Consider the following 25,853-nt stretch of genomic DNA (forward strand, 5'->3'; position numbering starts at 1 on the left):
CACTGGAAAAAAGAAACAAATTGCAAAGGACTTTATATACATTGGACATTTTACGAGTTGATCATTGCTCTTGGACAGAGAAAACACACAGACAACTACTTTTAAAGAACAGAGGTAGATTACATTGTTTGCTTTTCATAGCAAACAGTACCATAACTTAATCTAATTTTTGATACAGGTACAAAGGATTGAGTAATTCACTCAACTTAGTATTTCTGACCTTTTCCTTTGTCAGAGATTTCAGTACTGTGAGATTAATTAAATTAATTAAATAGGAAAGATGCAAATAAACATGAAAAAGTTACAAACACTATAATGGGACATGGTGGAAGTCTTTATCTTTAATTTTGCATAGAAGAGATGCAAGAAAGACAGTAGACTTTCTAAGAAACATGTAGATGTCTTTACTTTAAAATACAAAGTTACCAGAAATACAGAATTCGGGCACTTTAGGTACATTAAAAATAGTAGAACTGGTGATTGCTCTTTCTTGGTATTTCCTATATCTAGTAATTATCAAAAATGTTTATTCTTTCTAGAAAAAAAGCAGTTTCTTTTTCTGCTTAAGCTGGAACCTTCAATGCTGTCCTGGTTTAGGGCAAATTTGGGAGAGACTCTCCAAATGAGGGTCCCAACCAAAAAGCAGATTCAAGCGGCCCCATCCCCAACTGGTTCCAGAAAACAAATCTCCACAGAGAAAAGTGGAAAAAAATACTTAACAGAAATTGAATAATATTAAACAATAAAACCTCTCCCAGTTCAGTGAGATGGCAAATCCAGAAAAAAAGTCCTTTTCATGGGGTGTAGCTCAGCTCACTCAGTCTCTTATCAGTCCCTCTGATGCTGGCAAGTGCTGAGGCCCAGGCCCCTGTGGGCTCCTGGGGTTTGGCTGGGTGTTCAGTCCAGAGCAGGTTTGAACAGATCCAAAGAAAAAACAGTCTGGGGAACTTCCCTGCCTCAGCTAGCTAAAAAACGAAAAGCCAGGGAGAGCTCTGTCCCACTGTCTGTCCATGCTGCAGACACCACAGTCCAGGAGCAGGATGTGGGGGAGTGATGTTTGTCCTCAACACAAACTGTGGCTTCTTCTTCCCCCCTTCACTCTCAGAGCCAGTCTTAAAGGTGCAGAACTTAATATGTAACATAAACAAGGCGAATGGGGACACAAGCATCACAAAGTCACCCCTGCCTTACTTCACTGTTATATTAATGATGCTGATATCCTCATAGGGTTTGTCAGTTTTGGGATTGACTTTGACATTTGAGATTCTCTGAACAACTTCCATTCCTTTAGTCACCCGTCCAAACACGCTGTGCTTGTTGTCAAGCCATGGCTGTTTGAGAGCACAGAAGGAGAAAAAGAAAAGCATATTAAAGCATAAAATAGCAGCATGTAGGTTAGATACCAAACCAAAAAGAGAGTAAGTGTACATGGATATTTTGTACATTCAGACTATGGAACCTAACACTCTGTAAATATCAGTATGCAAGTAAATACTAAAATGCAGCTAACACATATTCATATGCATTTGAATTTACCTTTTCAATTGCTTTCATAAAGTACTACAGAGGTCACATTCTACCAGTGCGGGAGCATTGTATAATTTATTTTAAAGTGTGCTCTCAATTCACAGAAATGTTGTTTCAGTCTCTCTATTTCATGGTATTTTCACAGAGGAATTTTAAGTGCCAGTACAGAATGCTACCCAATTCAATACTCATATAGTATGCCAAATTTGAATATAGGCCCTCATACAACTTAATAAACCTTAGAGCTGTGGTAGATGGGTGTTTTTTTAACATTACTTTGGAGTGCTATAAGAATGCAGTGTTTTTAAGTGTTACTTTTAAGGATTTGGTTTTTATTGTCTTAGATTCCAAAATTTCTATTGCTGGCTCTGAACTTAGACACAGATCAAATGAAATTTTCAAACCTGAACACTGGCTTCTTTGTATAGCTACAATTAGGCAATATTAGACAGACATCCTGGCACCATATCCAAACCCCAAACAATCTAAGCAATACCTAGGTTTCCATCAAGTTTAAACCACTACTATTAATATAAGATACTCTAGTAATACATAATTGCAAACATGCCTCGGAATTATATACCACCCTCATTCCATTTAAAAGCATAAGGCCTCTTGATCACAAGTCATGGAAAAGTACTTCTATCTCATAAAGGACAGTCAGTTTCAGTGAAGCCCACGCACTACACATTATGTGCATCATTTATCTGTAAAGTAAGTACTAATGTGCTTCATTTTCCATGAGAAAAAAAAAGTTGAATTTTTACTATCTAAGTAGCCTCTCAGGCCTTAAATTGATATTTTAGTATTACTTACAGTTGGCACTACTGTTATAAAAAACTGGGATCCATTGGTATTTGGTCCGGCATTAGCCATGCTGAGTGTGTATGGTCTGTCATGTCGTAAAGTTGAATGGAACTCGTCTTCAAATTCTCCTCCCCAAATACTTTCACCTCCCATTCCCGTACCAGTTGGGTCACCAGTCTGAATCATGAAACCCTGCACAGAAATTATGTTATCACATTATTGCATAGAATACATAACCAGAAGTGTTATACACTAGGTGACATTTTTTCAAACTTAACTCCAAACCTTTCAACAAAATGTGTTAAAATGCTGTGTGTAAGGGAGAAAGCATTTAAGTTTTTTTTAAGTGTCTAACAAGTACTTGTGAAGAAGCAAGGTTACTCACTATTCCTGCTAGAGAAAGACAAAAACCTGACTGTCTCAACCTTTTGCAAATTCTTAGGCTCTATCATTTCATTCTGGTGTGACAGAAATGAGAAGCCTTAGAAAAAAGGCCTTCTGACATGAAGCTAAGTTTTAATTCAAGCAGGATAGCTTTCAATTTCCAGTTTTCTGCTATCTTATCAGTTGCAGAACAACTACTACAACTTCAGTAAGTGCCAAAGCTGCTTAGAATATCAGAGTTGTTCAGAATTTACAAGGAACTCTAAAGCCACTCTGACAATCCTGTGTGCAAAAGGGAAATGGAAGTCTTAGCAGAGGACTGACCACCAGAGTACAATATGTAAATTAACAAATATTAACATATTGCAGTTTACCTTGATGATACGGTGAATTATGTGTCCATTGTAGTAACCATTCCTGCTGTGCACACAGAAGTTTTCCACTGTTTTGGGGCACCTAAAATCATAACAGAAAACACAGGCTACAGTAATTGTCTGGTGACAAGGCCACAAAGATTTCAGCTGGGAGTAAGATCCTGGTGCTGTGCAGTGTTTCAGGACTCTGTAGGAAGGGATTTCAGCAAAAAAGGAAAAAAAAAAAAAAATCTCCACCTCCTCAAACCCAGAGCTGAAAGCAAAAGGCTTGTGAAGTACAAAGGTGCATGATTACACAGAAAGGCAGCAGCCATGCTGGGCTCACGCACTGCCTTTTTCACTCCTCATCCCACCCCACCAGTGAGGAGGCTGCGGCTGTAGGAGTTGAGAGGGGACGCAGCTGTGACAGCTGAACCCAGCTGACCACAGGGATGCTCAATTGCACATATGGCATCATGCTCAGCTTGTGAAAGCTGAGGGAAAAAGCGGGGGACACACAGAGTAATGGTGATTTGTCTTCTCATATACCCACTCCATGTGATGGAGACATGTTTTCTTGGAGACAGTGAAACATCTGCCTGTCCACGTTCCTTGTTTTTGCTTTGCTAGGGTGCATGCCTTTTGCTTTCCCTATTCAACTGTCTGTACCTCAACTTGCAAGTGTTATCACTCTTACTCTTCCAGTGCTTTCCCACTCCACCAAGGGCGATGTCAATGAGTGGGTCTGGGGGACTTAACTGCTGGCTGGGGTTAAACCATGAGAGCTAGAAACCCAACCTGTCTCAAGGCCTAGCTCAAGGCACCACTGACTATAGCTTCCCCAGCTTTCTACCTACACCACTCGTTTTGTAGATAAACTATGTTTGCTCTGTAAGCAGAAAGTTATTCACTCTTTTGCCTCTACACTTCTTTTAAGATATACATGCAAAGGTATTGAGTGTTGCATGCAAGATGTAAAATTAAAATGTTTTATTACTACAGAACTTGCAGTCAGTAGAGTCAGTTATTCTTTGACACTACTCACCAACATAGTTTGGTGAAGAGATGGAATCTTATTGTTGATGGAATAAAAAGGGCCAACCACTTCACCTTTGTGATTTGATTCTTTACTTCTGGGAGTTACTAACAAAGTGAAATTTTTTTACGACAGCTCTTCAGCTATTAAAAAAATTATTAGCAGCCAGAGAAAATCTACACTGACAGGTTTACACAGTCACACATTTTCCCAATAAGGAGAAAATGGCCAAGTTAAGTCTGTAGCTGTAGAGTTACTCTAACTGTGAAAAGGAACATTAGCTTGGGTTTTAATGACAAGATAGCTTAGAAAGCTGTGTTGTGAAAAAGAGCACCAATGGCATAACTAATGGAACAGATTAGATTATAGTCCCCGTTCTTGCTGAGCAGCATACAGTTATTCACAACTTTATTTCTGAAATGACTGAAAAATTCAAGGGCATAGAGAGCCCTTATATATATCCTATTTGCTCTACTTTAAAAGTTTTAATCACACTAAAGAGACTTTAAAGCTCAGTTGGGAGAAAATACTACAGTAAGAAACAACAAACCTAACAATAACCAGCTCTAGTAATGATGTGTTTCAAACTGCATACAGAACATTGCACCTTGCAATACTGTGCATGCAGATATGACCCATCAGCAGGACAATTAAGAAAAAAAGAATTAATGTAGCTTGGCCTATCACTCACAGGCAAGAGCTGTACCATTACTGCAACCTATATGCCATAATTATGAATTCCAGAAACAAGAGCCTGATGTAAGGAAATACTGGTGAAGACTTTTACTACAGTAAAAGACTGGTAGCCCTAGAGGGTAGAGGTTGCCTTACCTGTGCTTACGACCTAACATGAATTTATTTTTGGGGAAGCATGGAGTACAGGTTTAATTTAGGTTTCTATGTGTAGCAAAATATTATATTAATTTCCTGTTAAATAATAGAATATTTGCAATTTTTGCATCACAAAGGAGAGAAGATGACACACTGATTTTAGCAATTGTCACGCATACAACTTTTCAATTCTATGCCCGGTTTTGGATATACACAACACTAGTATTATATGCTGGCGTAAATGTTATATTGCTTTTAAAGGAGCTGCAATAACAATATGTAGTACACTGGCCACGTTTGGAAGTTGCAACTACTATTCTAGCTTGCACAGACCTGCTGCCAAACCTACTGGTGCTGCCAGCATCATCATTCTTTTACAAGATCTATGCAAACAGCATTGCCTTACAATACAGAGCTTACACAGAAGAGCCCTGTCCAAGAATGAAAGTTAAGAAAATACCCTCCCTGAACCAATAGGTAAATAAACCCAAAGACAATTTCAAAAACTCCTGTACCCCAGACTATTATTTTGACCTATTTTTACCCTACTTTATTTCTGTTTGTTAGGAGTCACATATCTACCTTGGGGTATTAAGAAACTGTCAGGAAGCAAACACAGTAGAAAAAGGTAAAGAAAATTATTCTTTCTCGCATGAGATAAATCTTGGATAATGCAACCACAAGGGACAGAAGAAAGCAACAAAACCAAAACAAGAGAAAAAACAGCAAGTACATACTCAACAGGAAAAAGCTTGATATGAATATCTCCCATGCTTGTGTGGATGATGGCACTGTCTGACACTCTTTTGGGACCTTCTGCCTGAGTGGCTGCCATGACCTCTTCTTTAGAAGGCTTCTCATTAAATACATCTCTGTCAGAATCTGCACTCTTTGTGTCTTCTGGTTCACGTTTAGTAAACTGAAGCACAAAAGAACAGAAGGTTAACTGCTTTTTCCTTTTAAATATAATATTCCTCTTAAAATACACACTGCTCTGCACACAACACATCAATGTAATTATTCAACCTGCTGAACACTCAGTTCAGTTTGAAATGTACAAAGACAATTCATAGATAGTCTATCCTTCTACTGCTGTGTTGTGTTATACCAGCATTTCCACTGTCAAAAATTCCAGTAAAACTACATGCAAACCCAAATAACTTTTAATGATCCGTTATCTTTAAACTTTTCGCTTTACAACAGGAGTCTGCACTCGTTCGGCATCTTTTCTTTAAAATAAGGCAGAGAATTATCAGGTTGTTCTGCTATACTCAGACGAAATTGGCAGGTTTTATGCCAAAAGGATTAGTTGTGCTTTGTAGCTGTGCTACAAAGTTAAAATAAATTCTCATAATCCAAAACTGCATTAATATAAAACCGTAGAAACCCAGCAAATTTAAGGCATAACAGAAAGACCAATCTCTAACCTCTACAGTTATGATCTCTCATATCAGCTACTAACCATTCTGAAACTGTTCAGTTTCACCTCACCTAAAAACCTATCTTTGAACAGGATGATGACTTCCTCTTTCTTGGTTACCTATAATATCTTCAGTGTTACAAAGTCCTGATTCTGGCCTGAATTTTTTTTCTATTGTATTTTTTTATGCACACAGTCACTTATTGTTTCTTTATAAAATCTGGTTAGCTTTTTAGATGATCTTGTTTTTTTTCAACAAGAACAAAAGGATATCATCTTCTTGAGGAAATAAAAGTTTATGGAAAAATTACAGCTGTTTCTAGTTAATGTATATAGTTCAAGATAAAAATTTTAAATATACTTGCAATATAAAGAAAATCCTTTTTAAAAGCTTCATTTGCAGCTACAAAAAGCACTAGAAAGATGCAAAAAGAAAAATAAAAAATAATGTAGAGAAATCAATACAAGAATGGAGCTATTTAACTAGAAACCACACACACCATGTAAAACCTGTTTTTTTTAAAAGCTGTGCAGATTACTGTTGGATCTGCCTGAATATTCTGGAGAACAGGATTTTCAGATGCCTTCATCTCTATAGTAATCGCCGCACGGTGTTTCTTTGCTACTCCTTGGAACAAAGCCAGTTGCATCATTCTGATGTTCTCTTGTTTTCCCAAGATACGAATACACCTGAAGTACAAGACGTAAAGAGGTGTAACGTTCAGCTACTCACAGTTAGAGAATCTCTACTTTCTGACTATTATATTCAGAGTAAAATGTCAAAATCCTCTCAGAATCATTACCTACTAACCATTTTTAAGATGTTTCTCTATTTAAACTCGCTACCTTAATTTGCCAGTCAGCCTCCTTATGCAATAAAATCCCAACTAAATTATCCACCTTTACTTTACATTATCCCATCCTGTTAGCCAAACATTAATTAACTGATTACACATTTTTAATACACACGTGCTCGTCATGTTTTCTCATTTGCCTAAGCTCTAAACTGCAGTGACTCTTGACAGAGAATGGAAGTACCTTCTCCACAGTGTAATGTAAGGCTCTCAAATAACAACACAAAAAGATCAGACACCTCCACAGTCATATCAAGTTTTATGTATGCTCTAAATTTGACTGAATAAAGACTTTAAAAGAGAAATTTGTGTGTCACTGGAACTTACCTGTTAGTCTCTACATTTATGACCTTAATGCCCAACATTGTTCCATAGAGAACGAAGTGTCCAGTTTCATCAAAAATGATATTAATTAATCTTACTGCATCCACTTTCTCCAGCTCACGCTCAACTGCCATCCGTCGGCCAAACTCCATGTCAGGCAGTTGTTGTCTCATCTGCTGAAGTTCAGTAAACATCTACAAAAGAAACCCCAGCACTACTATATTAACATGTTTAAAACTTTTTATCCAGAAACACTCTTGATTCACATGATTAAAAAGTACTGAATTCAAGTGAGATTATTTCACTTAAACTCAACTGAAGGATTTAAATAAATACTTTCTTTATTTTAATAAAACAATAGGCATGTTGTAGGACTAGGCTTAAGCACACAAAATGCGCAGTTGTCTATCAAATTCCTTAAAAGATGACAAATTTTAATTCATTATTATGATGTTACTTGTAATGGGCATTTCCCACCATCTTCCACAATTGCTTTCTAGTAAAATGTAATTTAGCAGCATGAAAACACAAACGAAAATCAACAACTCTGCTTCACTATGTAAGTAACATCACCAGTAAGAATTCATTTTCGCAAGAAAAATTTAGGAAGAAAGCTTGCCTTTAGAAATAAATGATAGCTTAGGTGAATGTGCTGGCAAAAAATTTCTAGTAAGTAGAGAAAATATTTCAAAGAAGAAGAAACAAGCCAAACTCACACTCAGAGATTCATCAAAGACTCTCATGAGTTTTCCCGTCAGAAAACGAAAAATTCTGACTTTTCTGTCAGACCCAAGAGTGGCCATTTTCTTGCCATCAGGTGAAAAACTTATACTGGATGGGTAAGCTTTGCATTTAGCAAATTCATATAGATCAGTATCCGTTTTATACTCCCAGTTCACGTTTTTGGGAAATTTATATTCATGAGGAGTACCAGTCCAGTACTCAATCATTCCGGACTTGTCAGAAGACACAACGACTTTGTAGACAGGGTTCAGGCGTATCTGAGTAAGCGGGGACATATGGAGTTTATCAAAAACATGAAGTGGCTGGTTATTTCCTCGTCCATCATATATGAATATTTTTCCTGTGCTTTTCTCAGATGTTGCAACAGAAGATATGGCATCTCCAGGGCAATATACCCATTCGCACTGGCCAGGGTGGTAGCTGCAACAAAGAGTAGAAAGGAAAAAAAAATTAAAAATAAGTAAGAACTGATTTTAATTAGCTAAGAGTCAAGTTATGCTATAAACATCAAACATCAGAAGCAAATTTTAAACTTTATTTACTAGTTTGGCTAATACTTTATTTACTAGTTTGGCTACATATCTTGCTAATATTCAGCATATTGTAGACAAGCTTTACCAAGAAACATCACTTCAGTGGATGACTACCAATTTCTGTTCCTTCCATACTGTTTTGTAAAGAGGCTCTGATAGCCAAAGTAGAAAGTGGGTCAAAAGGAGGAGTTTGGACAGATATCCAGATAAAAAGCCCTAGTGGCATTAATAAATAGTACTCAACTTATATGAGTCAATACCATTTCTCCTCCATCTGTTAAGTGAGTAATGACTCTGTAGAAATGAAGACAACTGCACCTCTGCCATACACTTACGGAAAAGTTCAACTAGATCTTGCCAGAAAAAAAACCCACAAAAGCACAAAATCTTCAAGAAGAGATATAAACAAAGTTAAGACAATCCCCCTATATTCAATAAGGGTTGTGAGTGCATTTAAGAAGAAACTAATTTGCTACTTGCAAAGGGGTAATCTACAAATAAAACAAGTCACAGATAGAGTCAATAATATAAGTTATATCTGTTTTAAAGTCTGTAAGCAAAGATTCTGAAAACTACAACTCAAATGGCAAACATCAAAAAAATGATACAGTCTCCATAGCAAACTCATGTTTAGTATCCTTTTGCAAATCAAACTAACAGATGCTGATGGACTGATATTTTGACATTATGACAAACACCAATAATTTGGATTTTCAAGGTCTGTCAGTAAAGACAAACAAATACTTCATCTCAGGTTCATTAGAAAGAACAGGATCAAATAAATAAATATGAAGTCTCTGCAGAAATAGCCAATCTTCTCCAGATCATGGATGGAAGCATAAAGCATAGGGATTTGCACAGAGCCATGCTGTATATATTAGGTAGAACTGGAAAGCTCTGAAGATCAGGCGTGCTTTTTTTTGAATATTATTTTCTTTTTTCTATAATTTTACCATTTGTAGTAAATTGTAATTACAAAAAAAGTAATTGCAAAATTATAAGTAATTGCAGTAATTACAAAAAAGTAATTGTACTAATATGTAGTAATAGTACATGTTATGCTGTTATGTCAAAAATAAGAGCAAAACCAAGAAGATTAAGCCTAACTGGAATTTTTCCAGGACAGCCAAGAGGGAATCTATTCCTATCAATGAAGTACATTATTTGGAGGATGATACTAGAACTGTAACAAACAAAGTAGATGACATAAGCTTTTATTAGATGTCCCTATGTAAAAGCTTTTTTCCCTGATTTTATACTTCTATTCCGTTTCAAAATTAACCAATACATCATAAAATATGAAGAATATGTTTTCCAATAATAAAAGGCTTGTGGAGAAACCAGTATTTATCTTGTTCTTGATGCAGCATTCATTGATCCTCCAGTCCTTCAAATCCAGCTTTTAACAGTGTAGGGCTTGGTTTTTTTCTGGTATTGTTACAATTCCAGTAACATCCATTCCTGTTTTTTCCAGATCCTTTAGCTACATACTGTTTAACTACAAAAATGCTACAAAACTAAAGAAAATAACAATATTGCTTCTAGCAGAAAAAAGTAATTGTATCCCTATGACAACAAATGAGACAACGCGGACAGGCCAAACCCCTTCTCTAATGGAACTACTGATAAACTGCAATTTTTAAATTCAGTGCCAAACAACAGAAATGCCTAGCTAAATATTTGAACAAACCCTATATCTTCGTACATAATAATCCTTTCCTACTCCTCTCTTTACTGCTGCAGTTGCAATTTTTTCTATTCAGTGAGACAGTCTCCAACCATTGGATTCATTTCAGACAATTCAATTTACTAAACTTGATCTGACTGGGGCATGGGGAAAGAGGAAGAATTCAAGAACCCCAAATTACTGACTTATCTTTTGGCAAAACATCCCCCACTGATAATCTCAAACGAACAAAAAAGTAAGAAGAGAAGTAAGTAACTTACCCAAGTTTCAGCATGTTGATCATGTCGAAGTTGACTACATCGAACACCTTCATTGCTTTGTCATCTCCAACTGAACAGAATAATGCCCCCTCTGAACTAACAGCAATACTCTCAATAACACCTGTGTATCAAGTTGAGATACTATTAAGAAACAGGAAAGGACATCCTTCACTTCAGTATTACACAGGCAAAACCTACAGAGGTTTAAACCTATTTCCCAACTGTTTTGACACCTTTTCCATTTAAAACTCTACCTGACTTCAATAAAATATTATTTAAAAAAATAAAATTCACAGAACAACACTTTACAGCCTATGAGTGTTTAGACTCAGATATGTGATAATGAACAATTTATCAAAAACATAGTAAAAGATTAAAATGGAAGTAAGTTCAGTTTAAAATAAACATCATGTGCTCCTCAGCTTGCATCTCTCAACAGGGTAAAAGCAGAACACTATTGACTATTACAACCCATGACACTCAAAACTACTCTACAGTTGAGCCTTACACGAAGTTCTCACAATGCTGATTTTTGCATGATAGGTTTTGTTCTCATATTTTGCTTCTATATATAATAAAAAGCTCATAGTTAAGATAAAAAACAGATTAATATTCTTGCAAACTCTAAAAGGCAACCGTACTTATACTATTTATTATTATTTTTCTTACCATACATTCTGCATATCAATACCAAGGATTTTTTTTCGTTTAGGCATATCATAATTTCTAATACCATTGAGAACAGCATTTTCTGTCCAGCCTATTTAATGCTTAGCATAGTGTTGAAAAGCTTTGTGTACTCATCATTAGCTCACAAAATTGGGTTAAAGTTTCTTTTAATTGCAATTCATCTGATAATTAGAACAATAATGTAGAATTTACTCTACAGTTACAGTAATTCCAGATGAAAATAACTGGGTTTTTCCCCACTCTGTAAGGGGACAAAAAAATCTGAGGTACCCTTATTTAAAGCAATGTATTTTTAAACTTCTTTGGCTTTTATGAACACTGCTGTGGTTTTTGTTCACTTATGTTCCAGATACTGTCCCCACAAGCACGGCACAAGGCAATGCAAAGGCTGTAGGGAATCTGTGGAAGGAGAGTCCCACATGTTTCATTTTCATCCTATCCCTGCTAGAGCTTGGGAGCAAACATGACAGAGGAGTAACAGGAAGATTACAGGTCGATATCATTTAACCTGACTGCACTAAAGGAACCCTAGAATCTCTCTATTAGCACTCTCTCTTCAAACAACAAAGAGCAAGGGAGAGGAAAAAGTGAAGTCCTTTAGACAAGAAAGAGCAAGTTCTCACCCAAGTGACTTCGGAAGTGTTTAACAAACTCAATCCCTTCTTCTATTTTCTTCCAGAATTTTACATGTCCATCATGACTGGCTGTTATGATAAAATCTGTCCTACAATTACAAAGAAAAATGAAACTAAAAAAACAGATGCACACATTATACATCTTCCCACTGGATAGTAATTTGCACTAGAATTAACACTGTGCAGAGAATGAATTTCAAGAAACTACTGTGACAGTCTCTCTAAATAGGAACCATAATTCCTGGTAAAATAAAACAGTTATTTTAGTGCATTCTGGATTAACCTATGAAAAGTCATAGCTCAAACTGAAGAAATATATATAACACTACCCTTTTTGAATATGTAAAAATAACTCCTATTTTAAGTCTGATTTCATGGTAGTTACTATGTGTGCGTGTGATTTCTGCAGTTCTGATAAATTGTATTTTTTTCAGAGAGAGTAAATCAATCTTACTACTGTATTTCCTGCATATTTTAACAAGGATTTAAAGACCCTCCTTTGGCCTACAAAAACAACTCATATCTTGCTTCTAGCTAAGACATTTAGTTTTTAAAACAAACCCCACCACCCTTTAAAAACCACCTCAGGACACTGTAACTTTCCATTACATAACTTCTACAATGAAAACTTGGTAGCATACACAAAAATACACCCCAGACAAAGAAACAGAATGGAAAACAAAAATACTTACTTTGTACATGCTACATGTGTAATAACATCTCTGTGCATGTAACTGCGTTCATACATTGAAGCCGATGGTAGATTTTCAAGATAAACGTGTTCAAATTCAAGAACTACACAGAATAAAAAGAAAAATCAGATTTTTTTTTCCATGAAGTTGCATCTACATTTTGTTCTCTTTCACTTATCCTTGTATTGCTTACTCATTCTTTAATCAAAAATATGCAGAATTTTGTGCAAACGTAATTAAAGGTGCTTAATTATGTGTTTTAATTATATGTTTTTAGCTCTGGCTTTGCACTCAGACTTACACATTTCCCACAGACTAAAGCCACTTGAATGCTGCTTTAACTCACATTGCTCTTCCCTTTTAAAGCAACTGCTACCCTAACTGTCTTATTGTCTCCAAAAAACCAAAGTCAACTAAGTTTTTAGGTTACTGTCAGAAAACAGGTGGTCATCTGAACCTCATTTCATTCTAAAACCATGTGAAAAACGAGGTTCACATAATTTTTATAGAATTTAAAAGTTTAATAAAAAAGACAATTAGGAGAAAAAAATTAAGTAAAGTATACAGATACGGCCGGGTGTCTCTGCATTCAGCCAAGAGAGCACACCTTACTAACAAAGGATCGTCCCTTAAAAACAGAACCCTACTACATACCCATAAATTCTCATACATATTCATACATTCTTCTTAAGATCTTTGGTGTTCTTTGTACTAAGTTCTTCTCTTTCGTTTTCTCTTGCCCCCTTCCCAATAGATCAATCCTCTTGGTGCTATCGAGATTTACATTCCATGATACCAGAAATGCAATAAATTCCTCTCCCCAGAATTCTGGTCACTGCTGTCTTCATCTGGATAAGATAGTTTACAAATGCAGGAGTTCTCTAGCTACTTTTTTTTTTCTCAGTCTTTAGGTTATACAAACAAAAGCAGTTTTTATTTTAATACTATGCTATAGCCTAACATATATGTATTATACTACTATTTCTAAGTTTCATCAATAACAGAAATAAAGAAAATTATATTAATACAACAAAATTTCCCATTCTTATACACATAACATTCATTTTAATATTTGCGAAAAGCCAACAATATAACATGTATCTATAACAACCACATGTATCCACATGTTGTTTTTATAAGATTTGTGGTCCCACACAGGTCCAGTAGTCTAAATTCTAAGTGTTGGCATCCACCTATTTCATTGTTTAACTGGCTGACCTAAAATAATGTGATTTTGAGTTTTGTTTCTGATTTTTAGATCCTCCTTGTTAATACCTGTACAATTTTTTTTTTACTGAACTTGCATGTTTACATCTGCTGAACTTTGTTTCCTTTACTTAAAGAAAACTTCAAGTGATGTCCACCAAGCTGGGAGCTGCTACACATATCAATACCACATGCCAAAATACAGCCTAGAGGCTTTTCCTGTTGCTCCAGTTTAGGCTAGTGGTCTGAAAGATGGATTAACTCCACATTCATAAACAGCACAGTGTTATAGATACGTATTATATTATTGGCTTTTAGCAAATATTAAAATGAATGTTATATGTATGTTAGAAAACTTTGCTGTATTAATATAGCTTCTTTTATTTTTGTTATTGATGAAACTCAAAAATAGTAGTATAATATGTTGCGTTCTGCAGCCACAGGATCAAGTCCAGAGAAGCTACAGTTACCAGCATGGGACACCAACCAGACTGGCTTCTGCTCAGGAAACCATTTATTCAGCATGGGTACAAAAAGATCCAGAGACAGAGAGCCCTGAACAAAGGCAGGGAGATGGGTTTTGAGGGACAGAAATAGAGTGGAGTTCAAGGTCAGGGACCACTAGGAACACTGCAAGGGAGAAGCCCCAGGGGTTCAAACCCAATCAGAACTCCCTGGGCTGCCACCCCATGAGGGGTCTGGGGTGGGGCAACTCTTTCAGGGCTCACAGGACAGACACATGTCCTGAGGTAGAGGTTTTAGAATTCACACTAGCCGGGCTTACAGCCACACCTCTCACTTTAACAATGCTTATCTGAAACGAAATCTTTGTCTCCCTGGGCGGGGGCCACCTCACAATAATACATATATATCATGTGTTAAACTGTAGTATTGTGTTACTGAAAAGATAGTCAGAAACCGCCCACTGCATTCTTAGATTATCTTATCCAGATGAAGACAGCAGTGACCAGAGCTCCAAACGATGACTTAATTGAACCTGTTACTAGGGAGCCTGAAACTCAATGGAGCCAAGAAGATTGATCTGTTGGGGAGGGGGGGAAGATAAACAAAAGAACATCTAAAACTACAAAGAAATGTTTGAATAATACATGAACATTTGTGAATATGCAAGAGATTTGTATATTTAAGGGACAATCCTTTGTTAGTAAGGGGTGCTCTTGGCTGAATGCTGAGACACCCGGCCGTATTTGTTCATTTTGCCTTATTGTCTATTAAACTTTCAAAATTTTATATAAAAAAATGCGAACCTCGTTTTTCTCAACAGCTTGACTGCACAGTAGGGCTCTTAGCCTGCAAATGTTCCCCAGAGGAAGCAAGTCTTAGAATCATAGCATATTAAGGGGCTAGAATCAGCCTCTAATACCATCTAGTCGCAAGCCCCCTCCTACTAGACCAAGTTGCTCAAAGCCTTATTCAACCTGGCTTGGAATACCACCAGGGTTAGAGCGCTCAAAAAATCACTGGGCAACCTGTGCCAATACTTCACAGTAAAGAATTTCTTATACCCAACCTGAATTTCTCCTCTTTCAACCAATTACTCTTGGTGCAGGTCCCGTCACTGCAGGTCCCGTCACTACATTTCCCGTCCAAGAGTCCGTCCCCAGCTTTGTTGTAAGTAGCTTAGATACTGGAAGATTGCTGAGGCCTCCACATAACTTTCTCTTCTCCAAACTGAACGGCCACAACTTTCTCAGCACCTGGCACCCTCGCCCTGTAATTCGGCACCCAAAGGTTGCGTAGGTACCCCCAGCGTACTCATTCTACGTACGAGACATCTTCAGGACACGGGCTCCCGACAGCTGCTCTCACCCCGCGGCCGCTACCGTCCGGCGGGGCCTAGAGGCGATCTCATCGCCTCGACCTCAGCTGGGCCAGAGCTCCGCTCCTTCACTTACCTCTTCTCTTCTTCGCCTGCGCGGCCTCCCCCGGGAGCGGCCCGACCCAACGCTCCTCCTCATCCTCCTCGTCCGATGCCGCCGGATCCCCGCCGCCAGCCACCGGTAGCTTTCGCTTGCGCTCCAGCTCGGGGGACGCCATGGCACTGACGTCACTTCGCCGCGCCGGGCGCTCTGAGATGACGCGAGCGCCGCGGCGGGAACGGCGCGAAGCGGCAGCCATGGTAGTAACGGGCGGGAGGGGTGGCGGGAGAGTCCCGGGCGGTTCCCGGCGCTCGGGGGTTCCCGGCGCTCCGACATCGCTGGGTCGGGAGGTGTTCTCGGCCGTCGGACCCGCGGGGCTGCTTTGCAGGGAGGGCGTTGGTTTCCTAGCTGGGAATGGGGCGACGTTCATCCTTCGCTTATGAGCGGAGATGTCCCGCCTCACGTCCTCCTGCCGTTGTGCTGCTGGGGTTCGTATCGGGGGCGCGGGGGCTCTCTGTCTCACCGCTTTTGCAGTGTTATTTGTACCCTACCGATTATTGTGCTTCTACGGTGCTTAATTGGCTCTTTCACAATCATGGTGTCAGTTTCCCCTCACCGCCTTCCCTCAATTGGTCGTTTTGTGCTTGATCACATGACGCATTTCGCCCTCTTAATGTGTGTGAGTATGTGAAGCGATAGTGCCAAAAGAATGGATTCCGGCTCTTTTCGGTGTCTGAGCAATAGGACAACAGGCAGTGGGCAGATAGTGAGGCACAAGAAGTTCAACGTGAACATGAGGAGGAACTTCTTTACTGTGCAGGTGTCTGCGCAGGAACAGATTGCCCAGAGAGGGTGTGGAGTGTCCCTCGCTGGAGATCCTCGAGCACCATCTGGACACAATCCTGTGCTGTGTGCTCTGGGATGGCCCTGCTTGAGCAGGGAGGTTGGACAAGATGACCTGTCACCCCCTCCAACCTGACCCATTCTATGATTCTGTCATAAAGCCTTAGCTAGCACAGAGCCTACACTTGATGTGTGTATTTTTTACCTAATTATGTAGTCCTAAAACAAGGTAAGAAGGAATAACGTGTTGAAATGGGAAGACATTAGTATTAATGCCTTCAGTTTTCATGTATGTTGTAGAAACAGAAATGTAATTTTTCCATACTGAAATAGGGAAAATTGCAAGTTACCAAAGAAAACATCTGAAAGTGACACTTCAGTGTGTGTACTGTGTAAGATAATTAAGAGCACAGCATTAAGGACTGCAAATCAGTTAGCTTGTGAGAGCCCTGTCATATTTCATAATATGTACATTTTGAAATGTTGTATGAAATTGATCTGGAAATTTAAAGTCAGCAACAGAATCATTCAATCATTTTTGCGTGATGGAGGTTTTCTGGCTTTCTCTTCAGAATTTTATTCATGGAATGCATTCATGGTGATGAATTGTAGTACTGCAGGGGACACAGGCAGAATAGGTTTTTATCCCCCTCCAAGACCCCTTTTAAATTTCCAAAGCATGGGGTTCTTTTTCTCCCCATGCTTTTATTCTTCTCCTTCCCCACTATCCCCCCAGACCTTCTTTCTTTGTCTCATTAGCAGTTTTTTGTCTGAGAAAAAACTTAAGATTTCTTAGTTTCTTTCTTAGTTTCTTCTTTCTGGGCAGTCTGCTGGAGGCATTTCAGAAGTCTTAATAAATTATGGGAACTGGTCCTGTTTTATATTGTGGAGACATTCCAAGACTCTCAAGAAGATAATGATTTTCCTTTGCAAAATCTATGCTCATTAGTTCTTATAAGATCACGGTAATGTAGATTTTCTAATGTTCCACTTTAAATGCAACAAATTTCCCAGGAAGACTTAGTAGATTGGCTACATAAGAGTTCTCTAGTGTAATTCCAGGTTTCAGTGAGATGTTCTGATTTTCTTTTCTCATCCACTTTGCAATGAGGAACTTTGGAAGTTCTAGCTGAATATTTCACTCCTTTTAAATTTGGTTTTCAACATCATTTTCTCTGATGCTGTGTTTTTGTTCTGAAAAAAAACAAAAGATGGAGTTAGCAATTTGTGCTTCATTAAGAAGGCAGAGGAGTGCAATTTCTCTTTATTTCCTATTTTTAATGTTTCTATTTAATCTCTATGTTTTTGGTGAGCTTTGTGATACCCTAAGTTATTTTTAAAGGCTTCCTGTATCTGGTACATTTAGCCTGTTGGTTGTTTTCCCTGGAAAAAAAAAAATTGCCCATTCTTGTTTTTCCCCTGTTAATTGCTGGTGTCATTCAAGTATCTCTTAAGTGAGAAAGCTAGAATTAAATGTAGGAATTTGTATGTGTTTTTTCTGACCCAACAGTTTCTCAAAGTTTTTAATTTAATTTGGGTTGATTTTTCTTTTTGCTGTCCAGTGCCCTCTTTTCTTGGTTGTCTGTATATCTTTCAGGTTCTTTTGTTATTTTTCTAGTAACCTTGAGGATGCTTGATTTGTTAATTAAACATATTCTGAATTCAAATGAAGGAGAAACATATTAGCACATTCATTGATGGAGCAGAAGTAACTGTTTAAAAGCTTTGTAGATACATGGAGGTAAACTCTGGCCTTGTAGATGCGAGATTCTCTTATTGTTTTTATATGAGTAAAGAAGCCATTGCACATAATCAGACCAGTTATGAAAATTTAGGACTTTGTCATTCAATTTTAAAAGTAAATTATTAGTGTCTTCTAATTTTACTTAGTTATATAGTTAGCTGATTTTACTTAATGGCTGGATGCTTTCTAGAACTATAAAGGAGTTAGGTAAAAGCTTTGGATTAAGAGAGTTTATTCTGTTACATAGTTGAATTGAAGTGGCAGGTATGATTTAATCAGTTATTGCAGATAATGATAACGGTTCTATTTGCTTCTTAATAGGCTGAATGTTTATCAGAAATCACTAACACAGCTGGTCCTGTAGATGCCAAGGAAGAACTCTTGGGTGAATGTGAGAGTATTTGGAAGCAGATGGAAGAGGTATGCAAATATAAATGATAGACTAGGTTTACTATAAGCTTTTTCAGAATAATTTTATTCAACACATGCTGGCCCCACCCCCTCCAATATCACCACTTCTGTTAAACCAAACCAACCAACCAAAAATCACAAACAAGAAATCACAAACAAATAAAAAGGAAAGAAGATCTTCAGACAGGTCAAATGTAGAAGTGCTGGCAGGGGTGAAGAATACCTTGTAGTGTCAATGTGCTGATCTTATGGCTTAGTTAGTGTGGGATGTTATGGTTTAGATAGTGTGGGAGTATATGTTAAAATTATGGAAAATCAAACAGTTTACTTGTGCTGTGGTAGTACCAGCATACAGAGACCCTTCTCTCTTTATCCTCACAAAAGATGGGATTCCATTTCACAGGTCCTTTGGTCTTGGAGAGAGAGGCAGAGGAGGACAATGATGTTCTCTTTTGATACATGGTACAATATGCTAGCAAATAACAGTTTAGGGCAGGGTATTTTTATTTACAGGATTCCCAGAGAAGATAAACTTGTATCAGTTCTTAGGGAATACTGTTCTTCCTTTAAGATTCTTCGGAATCTGATGAAAAGTTGTGTTCTAAATTATATTTTCAGAGTCTTTATTGCCTCACTCAATTTTGTTTTTTGTACTTACATAATTTTGTTTGGGTTCTGAGTTGTCGGTTCAAAACATTAAAATACCAGAAACTGAAGTAAAAGTATTCCAAAACTCAAAGTAGAAGAAAGTACAGACAAATCAGAATGCATTCATTTTACACAAGTTGATTAAAAAAGACTAAAGGGTTTTATTTCTTGTTGAGTATTCAGGTAAGTTTGCATGTGGCAGGGAATTCTGTGTCTCAGTTTCTGAATTTTTGTTTGGCACCACATTGGAGGACCTTAGAAATTTTCAAATTAGAAGGGAAATCTGAATGTTTACTATTTTGAATTTAATTGAAAATATTTGATATCTTGTATCTCATTCCCAGCATGCCCAAAATAATCCAGGAAGTGATGTGTTGTTTTTGGAAGTTGATGAAAACAATAGATATTTTATTATTTGGATTTTGTATCCTGGATGTACTCATGTTTTGGCAAACATAGTTACTTAATTAGCTTCTTGGTTATATGGTTACATGTAATGTTCCAATGATTGTATGTCTTCACAAACAGTTTTTGTGGGAGAAGTCCAATACTGTGTTCTGGTAAGCAGACATTAATAGCAGGGTTTCCGAAGTACTGCTTAGTAGTTCTACTGCTTAGTAGAATACATCCTGCCTTGTTATGGGGCAGGTTAAATTGGTGACAGTTAAGAAAAAAGAGTTTAGCAAGTGTCTCCTGTTTATGCCTTGTATAATTTGTGGTGGCCTGAATTTCAGACTGCATGTACACCCCTTTGCAGTCCTAAGCGCTGATGTAGTATACTCCCAAAAATCAGACCACTTCTGAACTGTACAGTATACTCCCTATATTACTTAAAACTAAAAAGATGTATTATAATATGATTGCTCTCTTTGGAGAGCCAGAAGAGGAGCAGAATGTGTGTTAACTTCTCAGCAGCTTCTCTGTTCAGCCTTGTCCATGACTCTCTTTCCAGTTTCTTATGTTCTTCATCTGTTCAACGCCTTCCCATGTGTACTTTTCCTCATAACTTGCCTTTTTATTCACAGGATGCATCTTTCTTTAGCTGCTACTTTGTTCCTTCAGAGTTAATTAAGTTCTACTTCACTGTGCTATGATTTCAAAACATTTCTTAATTTGCTCTTCTGGTTTAGGGTATAAGGATGGAAGGATCCAAGTTAAAATTCTTTTATTCCTATATTAAAGAAGTTATGTTTAAATTTCTAAAAATTGTGTTTTGTTCATACAAAAGAGAAGAGTAAACAAACTTTGTGTTTTATTTCTTTTCTTTTCTACCAAGTGTCAGAGCAAGCTAATGCTTCTAGGAACAGAGACGCTGCTACAATCAGATGCCAAGGTAAGACAGTGGGTTTTTAAAAATACTTCATCTTCTGTTAAGACTGTAGAATCATAGAATGGCCTGGGTTAGAAAGGACCTCAAAGATCATCTAGTTCTAGCCCAGGCATAGAACCAGGGATGTCTTCCACTAGATCAGGTTGCTTGAAGCCCCATCCAACCTGGCCTGGAGCCCTTCCAGGGATAGGGTGTCTGCAGCTTCACTGTTCCAGTGTCTCTGTGCTTATACAATAAAGAATTTCTTCCTAATATCTAATCTAAACCTGCCCTCTTTCATCTTAAAGGCCATTTCCCCTTTTCCTGTCACTACATGCACTTGTAAACAATAAAGAAGTCCCACTTCTTTATTTTAGGCCCCATTTATGCACTGGAAGGTTCTGTAAGGTTTCCCTGGAGCCTTCTCCAGGCTGAGCAACCACCATTCCCCTCACCTGTCTTTATAGGAGAGGTGTTCCAGCGCTCCAGTCATCTATGTGGTTCTCCTCCAGACTTATTTGGGCAAGTTCACATCCTTCTTATGTTGAGGACCCCAAGCTGGAGGCAGCACTCAAGGTGGGGTCTCACCAGAGCAGAGTGGAGGACAGAATCCCCACCCCTGACCTGCTGGCCCTGCTGCATTTGATGCAGAGATTACAGTTGGCTTTTTGGACTGCAAGTGCATGTGTCCAACTTTTCATCCACCAGGATCCCATGGTCTTTCTTGGCAGGGCTTCTCTCAATCAGCCTGTACTGATACTGGGGGTAGCCTTGACCTAGGTGTAGGACCTTGTGTTTGGTCTTGTTGGACTTCGTAAGTTTATACTAGTGCAGCTCTCCAGCCTGTCCAGGTCCCTCTGGATCCCATCCCTTCCCTCCAGTGCGTTGACTGCCCCACACAGCCTGGTGCTGTCAGTGAACTTGCTGAGGGTGCCCTTGATCCCACTGTCCATGTCCCTGACAAAGATGTTACACAGTACCCATCTCAGAAACAAGGCCACCTCATCACTGATCTCCACCTGGATGCTGAACTGTTGACTGCACTTCTGGGTGTGACCATCCAGCCAGATCCTTACTCACTGAGTGGTCTGTCTGCCAAATCTGTGTCTCTCCAGTTTAGTGACAAGCATGTTGTTCTTAACGGTGTCAAGTGCTTTGCACAGCTCCCAGATAGATGACATCAGTAGTTCTTCCCCTATGCAACAATGCTGTAATTCTGTTAAAGGAGGCCCCACATTTGTCAGTCATGATTTGCCCTTAAAGTCATCTTGCTTAGCACTACTTGCCTCCTAATTTTCCACATACCTTAGCATAATTTCAGGGAGGATCTGCTTCATGGTCTTGCTGGACACAGAGGTGAGACTGACCAATCTGTAGTTTCCAGCTCTCCCTTTTTCTTTTCTTAATAATATGGTTTGTGTGTTTCCTTTACCAGTCAGTGGGATCTTCACCACACTGCCATGACTTTTCAAATATGATGGATAGTGGCTTTACCACTTCACCTGCCAGTTCCCCCTGGTGCATCTGTGGTGGGTTTGATCCTATCTGGACATCTTAGCTGTTCATCACTCCCCTCCTCATCTGGACATCAAGATAAGAGAAAAATCTTTCTCTTTCTAACTTTGAAAAATACAGCCAATAAATGATTTACATAGGTAGCAAAATGGGAGGAGAAGGGGGTGTTACTTCAATACCTTTTTAGACTTTCCTAATCAGCGTGTATGTAATTTCTTCTTTTAAATATCATTGTTATGCTCACAGCATCCTTCTGGACACCTGTGCAGCTGTGGGATGAGCAGGTTCACGGTGTGCTGGGTGAAGACCTGGCTGTAGGGCAGAGCTCAGCGGGGTGCAGTGACTGGGGCTGCATCTGGCTGGTGACCAGCCACCAGCAGTGTTCCTCAGGGTGCAGCTCTAGGGCCAGCTCTGTTCCACATTTTTATCAGTGATCTGGATGAAGGGTTGGAATGCACCATGAGCAAGCTGGCTGATGACTACAAACTGGATGGTGCTGTTGACATTCTGGAGGGACCAGAGGCCTTGCAGAGGGATCAAGCTAGCTTAGAACATTGGTCAATCCTCAGTGGCATGACATTTAATAGCAACAAAAAGAGCAGGAAAGGAGTGGCTGTTGGGCAGCCCTGCAGGAAGGGATCTGAGGATGCTGGTTGACAGCAGCTCAGGGTGAGGCCATAGTGTGCCCTGGCAGCCTGGAGGGCAAACGGCATCCCGGGAGCCTCGAGCGTGGCACTGCCAGCCACAAGGGAGGGGATTATCCCCTGTAGTCAGGGCTGTGCAGCCTCACCTAGAGTGCTCAGTGCACTTCTGTGCCCCACAATTCAAGAGGGTTGTGAAGTCCTTGAGTGCATCCAGAGGAGGGCAAGAAAGCTGATAAGAGGGCTGGAATGCATGTCCTGTGAGGAACTGCTGAGGGCTTTGGGCTTCTCTAGTTTATAGAGAAGGAACTGGGGGGTGCCCTGATTCCTCTCTACAGCTTCCTCAGGGAATTTGAGAGGGAGATGCTGGTATCTTCTTCTTGATACCCAGTGATATTATGTATGGGAATGGTTCAGAGATGACATTAGGAAGCATTTCTTTGCCTATGTGAACTTTTCTCTGAAGGACCTTCACAACACTGCCAACTCTGACTCTTTCTCATTTCCCCCTTTTGAACAAGTAATAGAAACATTTCTTGGTCCCTGTGAGTGACTGTAAGGAACTGTAAGGAAATTGTGAAGGAACTAGTGTTCTACTGTAATAGATGCTCTCTTGTTTTCTGTTGTATCAATTTAATAACTGAATTTCTATTCCATTCTATCTCATTTTATGCCAGTGCAACTCAATACATTTCAAGAAATGCTTCTTTTCTTGTTATACAGCTTTCCTTGTTAATGCTGCGATGGAAAGCTTTAACTGTAGATTCTCATCAATGGCAAGTGAGAAATCCTGAAAGTAAGTAACTGTTTCCTTGTAAAGAATGCTTATATAAACTTCTGCAAAGTTTTTTTTTATCTAGGCTGTGAGTATATTGAATGTCTGCCGATTGTATTTTCATTCCATAACTACTTAAAAATCAAAATAAATTTAATGCTACTTTAAAAAGTAGCATGTATGTCTCATTTCTACATTTTTTTTTGCACTTCAGTTCTAAGTTGACTTGAAATTAAAAATAAATTCCACTATAACTTAATCCTGTGATTTTGGACAAACAAATGCATGATTCATACCACCATTCATCAGTCAGTTAAATGGAAAAACAACTATTAGCAGATCTGCTAACCAAATAAGAGAAGTTCATTATCCTGTTATCCTCCTTCATATTCTTTTCTGTGTGATTGTTTTTTCTCCATCTTTTATTTTTATTTCTTTTTTGGAACATAAATACTTTGGCAAATAATATTGTCTCTATTTTGTCTTTTAAGAAGATGATACATTAACCATACATCTTCTGATTATTTTTTATTAATATTTTACAAAGGTGTATTGTATTATGATGTGCTAGTTGAAACTTCAAAGTAAATTTTCAGTGCTGAACCCTTTACACTGTAGTAAAATACATATTTTGAATTAACAGGGATTGGAGATTTCAATCAAGATAAAATGGTACTAGACTCTAGAATTTTTTAACAACATAGGCATCCAGAACACTTACTCATCCTGAGAAGCACAAACCACTGAGACTTGTGGTAGTTCTTATATCTGTTAGGCATTATCAGTCAAAAGGTATAAATTCTTCAGTTCTTCAAAATTCTCATTGTACGTAAGTACCACTACTGACAGATTTCACTCTCTTGCAAGAGATGTGGCTGATGTGGCCAGATACTGGATATAAAAGCATTCAGGTTCTAAGTGTGAGTAAAGTAATCTTTTTTTTCAGATATCTCATGCAGAAACTCCTAAAACAGTTCACATTACTATCATTAATATTCTGGTAGTACTCCTGGTCATGTCTCCTATCAAGGACTTGTTAGCACCTGTCAATCCAGTAAAACTTCTAGTTAATGTTTTAATTGATATATTGACTCATTTGAATATTTTTATGCCAGTAGTGGCTTGGTTCTGTAGTATTTGCAAAATTATAGGAATGTATTATAGACAGCACTTGGTGATTTCCAATGATTTGTCATTTGGCCAAATGGAAATGCCTTTTCAGATCAGCATTAGAGGCAGTTCTCCAACTTTTTTTTACGTCTATGTATTTGCTGTATCTCATCATTAAATAAGAGAAGCTGGAAAAAGATATTTTTTCTTTCTTATAAATAGATACTGTTGCTCTATTAGAATAAATTCATAGTTCAGTGTTGTAAGCCTCACTCCAAGAACTGTCAGCCTCCAGTGCTTCTGAGGTATGTAGACCAAAGGCATGTCATTGAATGAATTTGGAACATACTGGTTTCTGGCTGCTGTTCATGAATAAGCCTCTGGCTTAAAGCAGATTAATTGAAAGAACTTAGTTTTTATCTGGGTAAAATACCTGAGGCTGTTAGATTTCCGTACTAAAATATGTATATTAAACTTCAAGCTATTGGCTTAAAAATATCCTTGGCCTATTTTTTTGGCTTGCTGACTTGCTTTGTTCAACCATTCTTAGTTCTTCCCAGATGATAATATTTCTTAGTAGAAATCTTATTTTTGTAATAGAAAAATAAACTATTTATAATTAATACTTTACAGCAAAATCTCTGCCTTTCTTGGCTCCCTTTCCAGGGGAAGAAAGAACGTTGCTGCTAAGAATTTGAAGAGTTACAGTGCTTGTATGAAAATGAGGAGTCCACTTTGCGTACTTCTCTGTCTTGGCTTCTTTCTACCTACTATTTGTTTTGAAGGAGGAATTACTTAATTTAAAACATTGTCTGATTTTATCTAAACACAAATAGCAGAAATACTGATTTAATACAATTTACTAATAGAGCATGAATGTCAGGCTGTTTTGTTACTTTGTTTTTTGCTTTTAGTAATGGCCAGTTCATTTCCTGTAAATGAGGACCTGTCAGCATTTCAATCTTAAAACTTATTTTCAGGGGTTACAACTTGG

The 25,853-nt window shown here is 38.2% G+C and overlaps 2 protein-coding genes across 5 annotated transcripts in view; one reads left to right on the forward strand and one right to left on the reverse strand.

Annotated features, from left to right (window-relative positions):
• On the reverse strand, positions 1–16,041 carry PPWD1 (peptidylprolyl isomerase domain and WD repeat containing 1). The gene is made up of 11 exons (XM_058826199.1): positions 15,900–16,041; positions 12,778–12,880; positions 12,074–12,174; positions 10,761–10,881; positions 8,253–8,700; positions 7,540–7,730; positions 6,859–7,048; positions 5,676–5,857; positions 3,093–3,174; positions 2,344–2,526; positions 1–1,331 (listed from the first exon to the last, which is right to left on the reverse strand). Exons 1-11 carry the CDS (start codon positions 16,039–16,041, stop codon positions 1,188–1,190), a joined length of 1,887 nt encoding a protein of 628 aa, XP_058682182.1. The 3' UTR covers positions 1–1,187.
• The window catches only part of CENPK (centromere protein K), a 26,716-nt gene continuing 16,866 nt past the window's right edge, over positions 16,004–25,853 (forward strand). For 3 of the 4 annotated variants that reach the window (XM_058826200.1, XM_058826202.1, XM_058826203.1), the window contains exons 1-4: positions 16,004–16,123; positions 18,772–18,870; positions 20,786–20,842; positions 23,698–23,770. In XM_058826200.1, coding sequence (XP_058682183.1) covers positions 16,040–16,123; positions 18,772–18,870; positions 20,786–20,842; positions 23,698–23,770 — 313 coding nt within the window. In that variant the 5' untranslated portion in view covers positions 16,004–16,039. The other variant, XM_058826201.1, reaches the window with a different exon arrangement.

This window comes from Poecile atricapillus, chromosome Z (assembly GCF_030490865.1).
Source record: "Poecile atricapillus isolate bPoeAtr1 chromosome Z, bPoeAtr1.hap1, whole genome shotgun sequence".
NCBI lineage: Eukaryota > Metazoa > Chordata > Aves > Passeriformes > Paridae > Poecile > Poecile atricapillus.